Source organism: Impatiens glandulifera, chromosome 7, assembly GCF_907164915.1.
Source record: "Impatiens glandulifera chromosome 7, dImpGla2.1, whole genome shotgun sequence".
In the NCBI taxonomy this organism is placed as follows: Eukaryota; Viridiplantae; Streptophyta; class Magnoliopsida; order Ericales; family Balsaminaceae; genus Impatiens; species Impatiens glandulifera.
This window is the reverse complement of record NC_061868.1, coordinates 36814240-36829194: the sequence shown is the minus strand read 5'-3', so window position 1 is coordinate 36829194 and position 14955 is coordinate 36814240. Positions and strand designations below refer to the sequence as shown.

At 27.5% G+C, this 14955-nt stretch overlaps 2 protein-coding genes across 2 annotated transcripts; one reads left to right on the top strand and one right to left on the bottom strand.

Moving 5' to 3' along the window:
* The first annotated feature begins 4572 nt into the window (after positions 1–4572).
* Positions 4573–5640, top strand: LOC124945233 (ribulose bisphosphate carboxylase small subunit 1A, chloroplastic-like). The gene is made up of 3 exons (XM_047485628.1): positions 4573–4836; positions 4903–5037; positions 5126–5640. Exons 1-3 carry the CDS (start codon positions 4669–4671, stop codon positions 5366–5368), a joined length of 546 nt encoding a protein of 181 aa, XP_047341584.1. The 5' UTR covers positions 4573–4668; the 3' UTR covers positions 5369–5640.
* Positions 5641–10395: 4755 nt separating this feature from the next.
* Positions 10396–12240, bottom strand: LOC124945457. Its single transcript, XM_047485901.1, has 4 exons — positions 12111–12240; positions 11470–11667; positions 11315–11378; positions 10396–11229 (listed from the first exon to the last, which is right to left on the bottom strand). Exons 2-4 carry the CDS (start codon positions 11634–11636, stop codon positions 10918–10920), a joined length of 543 nt encoding a protein of 180 aa, XP_047341857.1. The 5' UTR covers positions 11637–11667; positions 12111–12240; the 3' UTR covers positions 10396–10917.
* Positions 12241–14955: the final 2715 nt, after the last annotated feature.

Here is a 14955-nt window from a genome sequence, read left to right as displayed (position 1 = left end):
TTTATTCTCTCTTCATTATTTTTGACTCAGTTTTTGTAAAGGTGGTACATAGTTAAACATAAAATTTGGAACAGCGAATTTGAACTCATATCTTTCTCTTTGTGTATCTCCTTCCTCGGCTGGAGAGATTAAACTTTAACTAGTGTAAAAAACAAATAATAATATTTTTCTAAATTTTTACCTTTTAAAACCGTGATTTGATTTGGATTAATATATTTAATTTTAAATTAAATATATTACTTATTTATATCAATTACTTTTTTTAATTGTTTAAATTATTAAATAAAATTCAATAATACTTTAATTTTATTTGTATATTTTTTTAATTTTTAAAATATTTTGATCATTCATCCAAAAGGTTCAACTTTAAAAAATGATATTTTCTTAAAAAAAAACTAAATTATAACCAATAAGTCCAAATTTAAAAAAAAAAATGCAGTTATAAGTGTGTTAAGCACATCGCCCGCAAACACATTTAATCATTTAACTAGGCGCGGAACACGTCGCTTGACAAGCTCGAACCTATTACCTCTCAAGAAGACTGGGGATATTCACCTCTTTTTGCCGCTAGGCTAGAAGAGGGATAAAAATATGGTCAAGGTTAAGCATATAACTCGCAAACACACTTAACCATTTAACTATGCACAAAACTTGTCGCATGTTAGGCTCGGACCCAGGACCTCTCAAAAAGACTGGGAATATCCACATCTTATTGCCGCTAGACTAGAAGAGAAGATTAAAAAATGTTTCCATAAAGGGATTAACCACATAGCCCGCAAACACACTTAATCATTTAACTAGGCGCAAAACTTGTCCTCTAACGGGCTCGAACCTAGGACCTCACAAGGAGGGTGGGGATATTCACTTCTTGTTGTCCAGTCTCTTTGAGAGGTCCTGGGTTCGAGTCCGTCAGACGGCAAGTTTTGTGTCTAGTTAAATGGTCAAGTGTGTTTGTGGGCTGTGTGTTTAACTCCTTTAGCCACATTTTAATCCCCTCTTTTAGCCTATCAGCAATAAGAGATGGATATCATCAGCCTCCTTAAGAGGTCCTAGATCCGAGCACATCAAGCAGCAAATTCTGCGTCTAGTTAAATGGTTAAGTGTTTGCGGACTATGTGCTTAACCCCCTTGTGACCTCATTTTTTAAATCGAATAAGCACAAATTATAATTCACATTCAAGTTATATTTGTATAAACAACCACTTTTATCTATCTTCAATTTCTCTATTTTTTTAAGAGATTCTTTATAAGATATAGTAATATTATTCAATTTTGTTTATGCCAAAGTGGCATATGAAGTTGAAAATGGGGTATGATTTCTTGTAAAGCATATGGTAAGTTAACTAAGAATGTATTTGTGATGACAATATACTAAAGAAGAATTTTTTGAACAGTCTCACTAGGCTCCCACTGAATTGCATCAACATAAAAGTAGTCAATGTCTCCTCATTTCATCAAGTCATCCAGGTTTTATCGAACACATTTTCTTGCAACCTATAAAAATGTTGTTCTCAAATGATGATCAATTATCAAGTTGAGTATACCCTAATAATCTTATATAAAAATGTTGTTCTTTAACTACTAATTCGTCAACTTAAATTGTCTTTTAAAATTTATTTATTTTTTTCATCACAATTTAATTCCTAACTCATTGAAATTACTGTTATAATGAAATATTTGATCATCTAATTTGAATTATATCTAATTTTAAATATGAGTGGTTACATTTTATAAATCAAATCTAATAATATTTTATATAAACTTTAAATAGTCATCAAATGATAAACAAGGAATTTGAGATGATAGATCAATTCAATTATTAGAAGCGGAACATACATTTAGTTTCCATTGTTCTTGATTGTCCTAGGGATGAATTTTGGTTGATGGATCTTTCAATCTAGCACAACCCTTAACTTCACTTTGGGATTTCTCACTTTGTGAATCCTCTATGTCGATTGGGAGACGAGAGAGATGTCTTACCTACTGAATGTCGTAACTCTACTAATACCAATCGACAGAAATTAAGTTTGATGGGTCTGATCTAGTGTAGCACTGTGTAGATCGACCTCTCATATATATATTTAAATAATCTTTTGGTCTCTACGCATTTACTTCATAACCTACGTACCCCATAAACCTCCTTATTATCGTATTTGATCACTTTAGTTTAGGTTTATTACATAATAGCAACACTATAAATATTGCATTAAAGACCCAATAATTATTGAATTAATTATAAATTAATCCAACATTAGTAACTAAATTATAACACAAGAGAAATTTCTTCGAAGATAAGAGAAAAAAACATACATTTTGGTAAGAGATGTCATTTTGTGTTTGAAAGAAGATCTTCTATATATGACATTTTTTTGTTTTATCTTTATTTTATTTTATTATGTACTTGTAAGACTTGTATTATGAGATATTACCAAGATCTTATAAGTAAAATTCTGAAATAAATGCAAGAATTCATAAAAAAAAAATGTGTTGGAAAAAATATAAACTTAAATTGAACAACTCCATCTTCCTATATCTACTTACTTGGTTTGGTATTTTAACTTGTTTGATCTCATTATTAGCTTGATTTGAAGTTTCTAATTAGGAAAGGTCGTAGTTGATAATGTCAATATTGAAATGACATTCATGAAACGTTCAAAAAGAGATCTAGAGCTTAATGTGGTTCCACATATCAATTCGAAATGACTACGGGACATTTGTCTTTTTCTTCACTTTATTCATTATAAGAAATCTAAATTACATAAATCATATTTGTAAGATTATATTCACATCTCATTGGGCTAAAGTTTACAATAATCCACCTTGCAAACATCTATATCTCTCATATATATACATAAATTAATCCAATTTCTATTTTTAACATAAATAAATAGTTATAAAATCATGTTAATCTCAATAGACATATTTCATATATTAAAACTAAAATAATTTTTTTAGTTCTTATCAATCTCATCGATCTAGCTGACGTAACTTTTATTTGTTAAATTTGGGAGGTTAGAATGATCATTCATTCAACTTAAAGTGATTTAAGTGAAAATTGAACTCGTGATATTTTGTGTTTTAAACATGGCTTTTAATTTATGAAAATATTAAAACATAAAAAAAAAAAAATAATAAATAAAATAAATTGTGACAATGGTGTAACACGTCTCTACAAATGTCATACGAAATTTAATCAATGAGCAATCAAACAAAATAAAAATCTAGTAAACATATGAGACACTATTGTAAGAGATCGAGTAACTAGTTCATCATTTCTTGTGGATCCCATCAACAATGCTAAGCCAAGTTTAACCTATCTCAAATTAACCAAGTTCATCATCCATCTATTGATGATGGTGAAGTATGATGATCATTCATTGAAAAAGTTAGTGCAGTTATCCTCGCTCGATTACCAATACTTGGTGTTCGTATCCCATAAAGAATATTGTTACAAGATTTAGAAATGAAACTAAGAATTAAACCGTAATTTTAAAATTGATAAATGAATTGATTAGAAGCTGAAAGTTGGCCTTTTTCAAAAACAAACTTGACATATCACATTATTTCTTCACTCACTTTAGCCTATTTTAAGAAGTTTTCCAGCCCATGTCTTTCATTCTAGACTTAAAGACTATTTTGGACCTAGAATATTCATTCAATTATAACATGGTTAACATAAATTAACTAACACGGCTAAAAATGGAAATGAGTGGTTAAAAGAAAATATTACGCAGCTCGACAATATTCTTAGTTCAATCTGGGTGACGAATCCACAACGTACATGATTTTTTAATAAGATATTCATTCATATTTATCCTATATATACACATATTTTCAAAATTTATTTTGAGATGTGACACTCATCATGAATTATAAAATATTATAATAAACATCAATAAATAAATAAATAAATAAAAGGAGATACAAAAATCACCAATTATATTCAAAAAAAATTAATAATTGAGGGGTGGGACAGAACTATGAGATTCTTACAAAGAAATCAAGAATAACTCCAATTAAATTAAAAAAAAAAAAAAAAAAAAAAATCAATACACCTTGGTCAAGAATGGCTAAAAAGCTCATCCCATTATGTTCATCTACCTCACCAAAATTACATGAACAGTAGATTCATCTCCTTTACATTCCTCTTTTAAAGAACCCATTGTAGCCTAGCATACTGTCATGAAATCTTTCTTGCTAAAGACATGGAAGATGGGGGTGCCCAAAACACCATTTATTTTTAATTTTACAAAATATAAATTACAATTATTATTTAAAAATTGAAAATTTGAAAATAAAAAGATATAAGTTACAGCATAGGAGGATATGATGATGGTTTAGATTTGGCAGTGAAAAATGAAGGGCTCCCTCCCTCCCTCCTTAAGATTGAGAGATAAGGTAACGTTTTAATATTGTAGACGTGGCAGTACCAAATAGTAGATCCAAACCGATAAGGCCCCTTGTAAATCCTATGGTCCAAAATGTCCAAAACCCTCAAGAGAATTTGAGACCAATGAAATTGTAAGCATGATATGATAGAAGATGTTCCTATAAATCCACTGAATCATCCATCAAAGCTCATCCTCTCCACTGAAACATATCATCTTCTTAAACAACTAAACCAACCAACCAACCAAAGAAGCTTCATCGAAAGAAGAAGCTAAGAACATGGCTGCTTCTACCTCCATGGTCTCTGCCGCTGCAGCAGTTGCTTCAGTCACCCGTGTTGCACCCTTCACTGGCTTGAAATCCTTAGCCACTTTCCCACAAACCAGAAAGGTTGAAAACGATGTCACTTCCATCACCAACAATGGAGGAAGAGTTCAGTGCATCCAGGTATATGTCTTCTGTCATCATATAAACAAAACCCTAGTCACAAAATAACATTTTTTGTGTTTTCAGGTGTGGCCAACAACTGGTTTGAAGAAGTTCGAGACATTGTCTTACTTGCCACCACTAACAGAAGAACAATTGGCCAAGGAAGTGGACTACCTTCTTCGCAACAACTGGGTTCCTTGCCTAGAGTTCCAATTGGAGGTTAAATCTTTGAGAATTTTTCATTTTTAATTATTAGATTATGTTAACTAATTTAGGGTTTTTGGTGTTCAAATTAATTATCATACAGGAATTGAACGGATTCGTGCACAGAGAATACAACAGTTCACCCGGATACTATGATGGAAGATACTGGACAATGTGGAAATTGCCCATGTTCGGGTGCACAGACTCGAGTCAAGTGCTAAAGGAATTGGCCGAAGCCAAGAAGGCTTACCCATCCGCGTTCGTTCGTATCATTGGATTCGACAACAAGCGTCAAGTCCAGTGCATCTCCTTCATTGCAGCCAAGCCAGAGGGTTACGTTGGATGAAGATGTTGATGATGATGAATGATTCTTCTTTCATTGCATTGTTTTCATATTTATCTCATTAACCAAATGACTCATGCATGTTCTATTAGATCATCATGATTGATCATTGTCATTAGGTTGATGATTTCTATCCTTTCCTGTTTTGTATTTTTTTTTGTCTTTCTTATAATGTTCTTGTTGTTGTTGTTGTTCATGTTGTTCTAATCTATTTTGTTCAAGTTTGCATGTGCTTTAAATTTTCTCTATCTCATTAATAAATTCTATTGTTAACAATTCAAACTCTACAAGACAAATACAAAACTTGCATCAATGTAATTGATTGCACTATAAATAGAACCAATGATGAAGATGTGAGAACTCTTTAACTCCCCAAGTAAAGTAATGAATGTATCCCCAATAACAGAATATTCAGATTCACTACTTGAAGGATAAGAAGTTGTTTCTTTTCCTAGGACAATTGTGGGACTAGACAAATGCAACCCGAATATGAAGCAGGATTTTCAGTATAGTCAGAAGGCGCGCAAATTGATGGTGGAGTTCTTTTAAAAATAAAAATGGGACAACGGATTAAGCATATAACCTTAACCATTTAATTGGGCGTAGAATTTGACGCCTGACGAACTTAAGACCTCGGGGAGTTTAAGAATATCCCGGTAATGGAAGCTTTATTGAGGAAAGTTGTTTTTAAAACTTACAGTGAAAGAAGAATATTGTGTTTGCTGTTTTTTTTTTATGTTATTGATTTGATTAATGAAAATCTCACTGCTTCTAAAATATAAATTTAAGACTATGATTTAAGTGATAGGAATTGATGGCTAATAGATTAAAGTTCATAAGTTTATTCTCATTTTGAAAGTTATAAGTTAAAACTTAAAATAAAGATTTTTAGCTTCATAAATTTAGAAAGAAATAAATAAATTAGCACTACTTTTTACCCATTTCATTGTTTTGGGAAAATTATATTTCAACCATATTTTATTTTTTAAAAGATTAACATGTAAATCTATCTTTCATTGAGTGAAACTTGTTGAAAGGAACTAGTAAACTACTACTGGAGTTGTTTGGACTTCTAAATAGGAGGCCCAATAGTGATGGATTGAAGCCCATCACTTTTATCACACTTTGATGAGTCATTGTAAATTGATGGAAATCATATATATATATATATATATATATATATATATATATATATATATATATATATATATATATATATATATATATATATATATATATATATATATATATATAAAAAATTAAAAAACAATACTACTCCATTTTCTAGGAAACTCATGAATGATGACATGTTACTATTGAATTAAGAGTCTTCACATATTAATAGGTTGTTTTTTTACTTTAGAACATATAAATTAGTATTCTCATTTATAGATGATTGAAGTCTAGGAAATAAATAAAAAATAAACAAATATAGTGTTAGTACCAATAAAGGGTAGTGGGGTTACTTAAGTATGAAACTAATTTATTGAAAAAATAAAACTAATTACATGAAATAACTTTAATGTGATATCAATAACTTTTTAAATTATTATATCATACATGCGTTCTGAATTAAATTATAAACAATTACTTTACTACACAAATAAATTGTTTTAAGTAGTTTAAGAATGATCAAACTCACACAAAATATTATCACTAAATATAACTAAAGAATAATTAATTTGGATAAAAGTCAAATAACATAATCAAGTTTTACAATAAAACAAATAAACCAAAATTTATAAATCAAATATAACCAGAATTATTACTGAGGTAAGGGACGGATCTATGTAGGTGGTCTGAATTTCATCCCGAAAAAAAAAATTAAAATGTGATATTATATCCTAATTTTTTAAAAAAATAAATAGAATTTATTATTTTGTTTATTTAATTATTAAATAATGATAAAATTTACTTTTATTTATTTATTTTATTTAAAATTTTCTCTTTATTTATTTAAGTTCATCCTAATTTTTTTTAAGTTTACCCCACTATCGAATCTTGAGTGTGTACCTGACCGAGGCAACCCATCTAATAAAAAAATATGATAAGCACCCTAACAGAGGTCAAAATAAAAATATATATTATTTAATTATGTAATCTCACCAAAAATATTTTTTAACCATTTTTTTAAATTAAAACTTAAGATATAAAAAAATTAAGGTTTTCTTACATATGGATAAGCTGCCCAAATTTCGAAGTCCGTGTCACAAATTTAAATATATATATATATATGATTTTTTTAATTTAAAATAAAAAAAAAAAAAAAAAAAAAACTAATCCATAAAATCTAGGTTCTCAAATAACCCAAATCAATAGAAATAAGAATAAAAATTTAGTTTTCAAATTACATTCTTGATGGTCATGACATTTTTTACCATAAATCTAATCTTTGAAATCTCAACATCTTTGTCAACTTTTTCACTAAAACAAGTATTATAAACATCTCAATCTAGATCAAGGGACAAAAGACTTTAAAAACATGTGATATGATAAAACTTCAACCTTCCTCTTCCCAACCATCAACCTTGTCATCATATTCATTCACAATTAAACTTTCTTTATTAACAATTAAACGTGCGAAACCTTTTCCATCATATATTTAAGTTTTTAATGTCTTTTTATTCAATAATTTACTTATTTATGATTTAAATATCATAAACAGAAAATGATTTAAAGGAATAGAAAGTAAGGATGGTAATTTGAAGTCGTTCCACGGTAATTGATCCAAACCGAATTTATTAGGGCGTTTTTTTTCCGACCGGAAATTAATACAAATTAGGAAAAACTTAAAATATGTTGACCGGAGTTTAGGGCGGAGATGGTATTTACATGCCCCATTAATTCTCGAACAAAAAATATGCAATTATTTTTTTTATAATAATTATTTAAATAATTAATATATACTTCTTTAATACTATTATTAATTTTTTTATTAAAAAATTATTTATCTGAAAATTAGAATTATAAATCATTGATGATTTCATAATTTATAATTATATGAATTATTTTATTATTTATATTTTAAATTTAAACTATTTTTTAATTTATTTCAATTTGGTTGGGGATAATTTATATTTAGAAACGAAAAAGATAGAGACGGGATGCTAAATTTGGAACAAAATGGTAATTCAATTTTTTGAACCGAACTAAACTTAACCGAATCAAACCGAACCGAAACCAAACCGTCCTATATCTAAAAGTACATGTTATGCGGCGCGAACATACTAATCACTAGGAATGGAACAAGACATGTGACGCGTGGAACATATGACATGAGTGTTTGACTAAATTCTACTTTCTTGGAAGAGAGAGAAATGTGATGTTTTCTTTTTGTATTTTTTTTTCATTTTCAAAATATGTTTTCTTTTTTTTTGAAAAGATAAGGCTCAAAGATTCAGACTCCCAAGAGCCACCCAAGCCCATAATTAACGGTCACAAATATGGGCTCTTTATTATTTACTTATAAATTTCAAAAATAATATTTTTCTTATATAAACATTATCACAAATTTGTGCGTGTTCTCTTACTTTTTCTATTTTGTAAGTTTAATTATAAATCCATTTTGTTATTTATTATGTATAAAAAATAATTATATTATTATTAGCCTTTTTCTAAATTTTATATTTGCTTACATAATAAGGCTAGTCAAACGACGTTATATTAACGGAATCTTGGCTTTTCATTGCATAGCGTATAAATTAAGCAAAATCAGATATGTAAATGTATTATTTTATTATATATTTTAAAACTTTTTTATTATTTTTTCTTTTCACTCATGTATGATGTATCTAACATTTTTTATTCATAAATTTAAATTTAATTATTTCTTTTATTTATATATAATAATTTAAGCATATTTTGAATAGATCAAACATTGACTAGTTTTCATATGCTTAAATTGATGGACAAAAGTGAAAAATAAGGAAAGAATATACGTTTTTCAAGGACTGGGCAACTCCTAGAGCTTGTTTGATATTGGGTTTTAATTTTTTATGGATTTTTATTAAAAGAAATTGTTTAATAAAAAATTAATTATTTGATTTATTTTTAAATAAATTACTAAATTTTGTTTTGTATTTACAATTTAAGTTTAATAAAAAAATATATTTTAATTAATAAATTAAGTAATTTTAATTATTAAAATGATATTAATATAATAGACTCACATATAAAGAGATTGAAAAAATATTCAAATTATTTTTTTGAAAAATCATAAAAATGAAAAATCAATATCAAAAAATTAAATCATGATTAAAAAAACATTATGCAAGTATAAAACCATTTTTTACTGATTTATTTTAATAAATCATCAGATTTTATATTTAATTAAGTGAATGTTAATAGATCATCAGCCTTTATATATTTTAATTAAATGAATGTTAATATTATATAAATATTTTTCTATTTATTATCATACAAATATTATATGGTATGATATTATTATTAAAATACAATTTTTTTTGGTAATGAGTTTCTTAGATTTAGCATTAATAGTTTACTCTTACTATTTATTTTTGTATGTAATTTAGGTAATAGAATAATTGTAAGTTGAGATTATTTTGATCATTATTTAATAGTTTAAGAAGTAAACATGTATTGACCAAATTGGTATTATCTTAAAAATCTAAAATTTGATTCCACTAAACTCCAAATAAAGTAGATATTAGTTTAAATTTATTTATAAAATTTTCCTATTGTAGAGAAGACTAAATTAGTCTTATTTATTAAATTAAAAAATAAACCTTAACAATTTTAAATTTAGATTACTTAACAAATAATTTTATAAAAAAAATATTTAAATAATTGAATTAATATAATCAAATTTTATACTTAATAATACATATAAAGAATATCTTTGTAAATAAACCCTAGAATTAAAAACTATAATAAAATTAGACAAAAAAATTAAAAATTTCTTAACTTTTTTATATTTTGTAAAAGAAAATTTTACAATAAATAAATTTATATATAGGCAATAGTGAAACAACCCTAATAAAAAGAAAGAAACTTGAAAAACAAAAAGCATATGTATATACAATAAAATTAAGAAAAATGTTGAAAATTACTCAAAAAGGATAATAAGTTTATAACTACACAATGACTTGCTTTATACAATTTTTGTTCCTTTACAAAAAAAAAAAACAAAAAAAACAGCTATCTACAACTAATATAGTAATCTATCAAAACCCAAAATGGAATTTGAATAATATATATATATATAAAAGAAAGAGACCACATTTTTTCTGTCATACTTACAATGATCCATGTGGTTTGGTCTCTTTTTCCATCTTCTCACCATTTGCTTCCTACAAAGATCTTCACACATCTTACCTCAAATTATTTTTAACTTACTACTAAACCCATTTACATACAAAACTAGACTTCTAGACTCAACTTAACTCATTAGATACAGACTTTTTTTCAACACTATTTACAAAAAAACTCTAAACAAAACAAGGATTCTTCTCATGATCTTCCTCACTTGTCAAAAAACCATTGCAAAATCAACTTAGCTTAGCTTCCTTCTTCTTCTCGGTATTTACTTTCATCTAGGCCAGAGCAGGGATACTACAGTTACGTCGATCCCTGTCCAGTGAGTCAAACCCTTCAACTCTCACAGACGGATTGTTTCCAAAGTTAGCCCTAATGCATCCTCCTTTCCTGGAGGAAGGAGTGGGCGATGGAGAAGACAAACCAGAGGGAATTGGAATGGTTTGAGGCGATATTGGAGAGAACTTCTCGTCCCCAAATCGCGCATCTTGGATTAAAGGGTTAGATACTCTGCTCGGCGGTGACCCACAAAAAAATGGGGGCGACGAGGATACTTGATCCAGACCATAACCATAACCACCACCACCACCCTGTGTAAAACAAGAATAACCATCAAAATTATCCAAATTCAGATCAAATTTGACCAAACTAAAGTGAAAAATCAAGAATTTTTACCTTGGGGAGGAGGATATCCAACAGATCTGCTCCAACTCTGGATTCACATGGATCAGGTACATAACTAGCAGATCAAGAGATAATTGATCAATATTTAACAACTACAACATGTAAAGTAACAACAGGAAACCCTAAAACATAATAGCAGTACCTACCTATGATGCCATCTGAATGATCTAACCGGATCATTCACAGTCGAGTTCACAAGAGGAAATCGACGCGGCTTTGGACAAACTACAGTCTCCTTCTCTCTCCGGTCAAAGCTCCTAACATCCTCATAAGTAGTACCATGAGAGTTCATCTGGACTGCATATTGATTCATTTTCTTACAGATCTTGTTTGAAAAACCTAATCTGAAAACAAAAATTAGAACAAACTGATGTCAAGTATCTAAAAGATGCATGTCAAGCCTTAGATAAGAAAATTCAAAACTAAATCTAGAACAGATCTAAGATTATCCAGATAAAAAAATACAGATCCAGCCACTATTTCATCGAAAATAACCTCAGATCTACAGGAAATGATCAGATTTTCAATTCTTTTCCGTCAGATCTGTAGAACGGAAAACATGATAACCGTCCATCGAAGGAGATTCAAAACCTAAAACATGAATTTCCTAAAGCCGTTCAGCTGAAACTCCTAATTGAATATTTAAACATTCAGATCTAAAGAGATATTCATCGTTTTTTACAGATCCTGAATGAGGAAACGAAAAATAAGAAAATTCTGAATGAAAAACAATAATTTGATAATCAAACGAAAGAGAAAAAGAAGACGGAGATGGCCATGAGAATACCTGAGCTGATGAAGAAACGAAAACCACGAAAACCGACCTCCTGAAAGGAGAAATGAAAGGTAATAGAGAGAGTCAGCAGGCTAGAGAGAAAAATAAGGGTTTGGGTTCCATTTTATACCAAAATGGAAGAGCTTGGTTTTCTTTTTTTCTTTTTTTTTATTTGTGGACAAAGTAAGAGGAGAGAGAGAGTGTAATTAATGCAAGTAGTAATTTTATTATTATATTAAATTAAAAAAATTTGAAGATCTTGAAAAGAAAAATATTAAAATAAATAAATTGATTGGGCCCGGTCATTTAGGCCCAGTCTCAACAACTAAGCTGTAGCCGCGTGACTGCTGGCTGGCTGGCTGACAGTTGTCCACTTTTTTCATTCTTGGGGAATAGGCCGGCCGTTTAAAGGATCCCATAACATAAAATTTAAAGTAATAAAGACAAAGAATTATTTGAATAATTTTTTTAAAGTTTTGTAATATTCAAAATATTTTGATTGTTTTTACACATTTAAAAAAATTATACAATGACTCTTGTTGAGGTAGACAAATATTGCTAGAGCCAACAAGTTTTGCTTGCTAGTAATGATAGACTTTTGCAATTAATTTTGGATGGTATAGACCAACGTGATTTGTGTCGATTTATCTGGTTTAGGTTAAAAATATATTATACCGAGATAATTGAATGATTTAGGTCGAGTTTTTGTCGTATTCATGTTATCTGAAACAAAACAAAAAATGATTTATTGAGTTGATCACAGAGAATAATCGTATCACTATAAATAATTTTATACTTATATTTACATTTGAAGGATGATCTATAAGCAAAAATATAACAGTAAAATTTAAAAAGAAAAAATAACAATAACTTCCTATCATTTGGATAATTTAATTATTTTTTTTAGTTTTATTGCTAAAAAAAATTAGTATAATTCTATCATAAATCATTTTTTTAGTTTTATTAATGCTAAAAACATAAGTAATTTGGTGTTTAGTTAAAATATACAAATGCAATATCTATTACTAATAATCAATAACATTTTTTAAAAAAAAAAAATCATGACTAGAGATACATATTGACATTGCACCATGGAGAAATATTGATATATCGGGAGCAATGTCAAGCCAATGATTGAGTTGACATAGTTAGATATTTTGTTTATGTAGAATGATAGAAAGATTTATTTTTACTCGCAATAAAGTGATAACTTTAGTCGTCATTAGTTGAATGATTTGGGTCGATTTTTTTTTGTCGTATTCGCGTATCCACAAACATCATACATAAGTCGACTTAACATTCTTATCATTTATATTCTTACCTTTTTCGTTTTAAGTTTACTACAAAGTATAATTCTATCATAATCTCAACTTTAACAATTTTTATGGCAGTACAAAATTATGAGTAAAGATACATATTTATATTGCACCATTGAGAAATATATTTGATATTTTGAGAGTTAAGATAGCACAAAGATTTCTTTTGTAATGTGACAGAAAAATATAGATTTTTTTTACTTAGTATGCAGTCTAGTTTTTCTAGTGAGAACATTTAAGATATTTTGTTCAAGTTCATGTTCATTGATTGAATATTTTGGTCAACTTTTTGTCGTATTTACATCTATTAACACAAAAGAACAATGATTTATTGGGTCGAATAAAAAGAAACGTTAATGATTGATTTACTGTGTCGATTAAAAAGAAATCATTTCTATTAAATATTCTATAATTATTATTTTTTTTCATTTTAATAGTTTATTATACGGTTGTAAATCCTATGCATGTTTTGTGGTAGTATACAATTATCATAAACATCTAGTAATAAAATAGTTTTACACTTATATTTATATTTGAAGAATGTTCCAACACAAATAACAACAAAGAATAAAATGATTTTGTTTAAAAACAAACAAATACAATATCTAGTACTAATAATTAAGGATATAAAAATTACCGATATTTTTATATAACAAAAATATCATACTGTAAAATATCAAAAATATTAAAATTTTCAGTATATCCAAAAAATTGATAAGGTTATACTTATATCGAAATTATTAATACGGTAAAGATATTAGATTTTCAAAACTTATGTATATCGATATATACCAAAATAACATTTATAAATAATTACTTATAAAACTATAGATAATTATACTTTAATTACTATAAATTTGATTTATTCGTCATTAAAAGATTTTTAGTTATCTAACATTGATCATCGAATCAATAATCTTAATAAATTTATTTCCTTTTTTTAACATATTTAAAACTCAACTTCTAAGGTATTTATTATGTATATGAATCTATCTAACCTTACCAGTTTATTTATTTCTTAAATAGATTCAATGTTATTTATAGAAACATAAATCTTTGAAAATCAAATTAAATTAAAGTATAATTATACTATACTATAATCTAATCTAATATATGTAATCTTTAGACATTTTATTTTATGTGATACGAAACTAATTTAATTTCACTATAAAGTGTTTGTTTTTTTCACGACTTGAAAGAGAGTAAGAACAATTTTAAAACCAAAACTCTTTCTAACTCCTAAGCATAAAATATTAATCAATTTATTAAAAAAATTACATATAAAAAAGCGATTGAAAACAGTTATAAATCTCCATCACTCGACTTTACTCTACGACTTTACTCTATGATTGTTCATCGGTTTGATTTTTTGGTTATTCGAGTTTTTCGGTTCGGTTTATTCGAATTTTTATATTATTTAGACAATTCAAAAACCGAACTGAATTCGAATAAATTTTAATTAAATTGAACCAAATTCAAATTTGATATTCGGTTCGAATTTTGAATAATTCGAATTCAAACCGAATTCGTTTTTTATATCT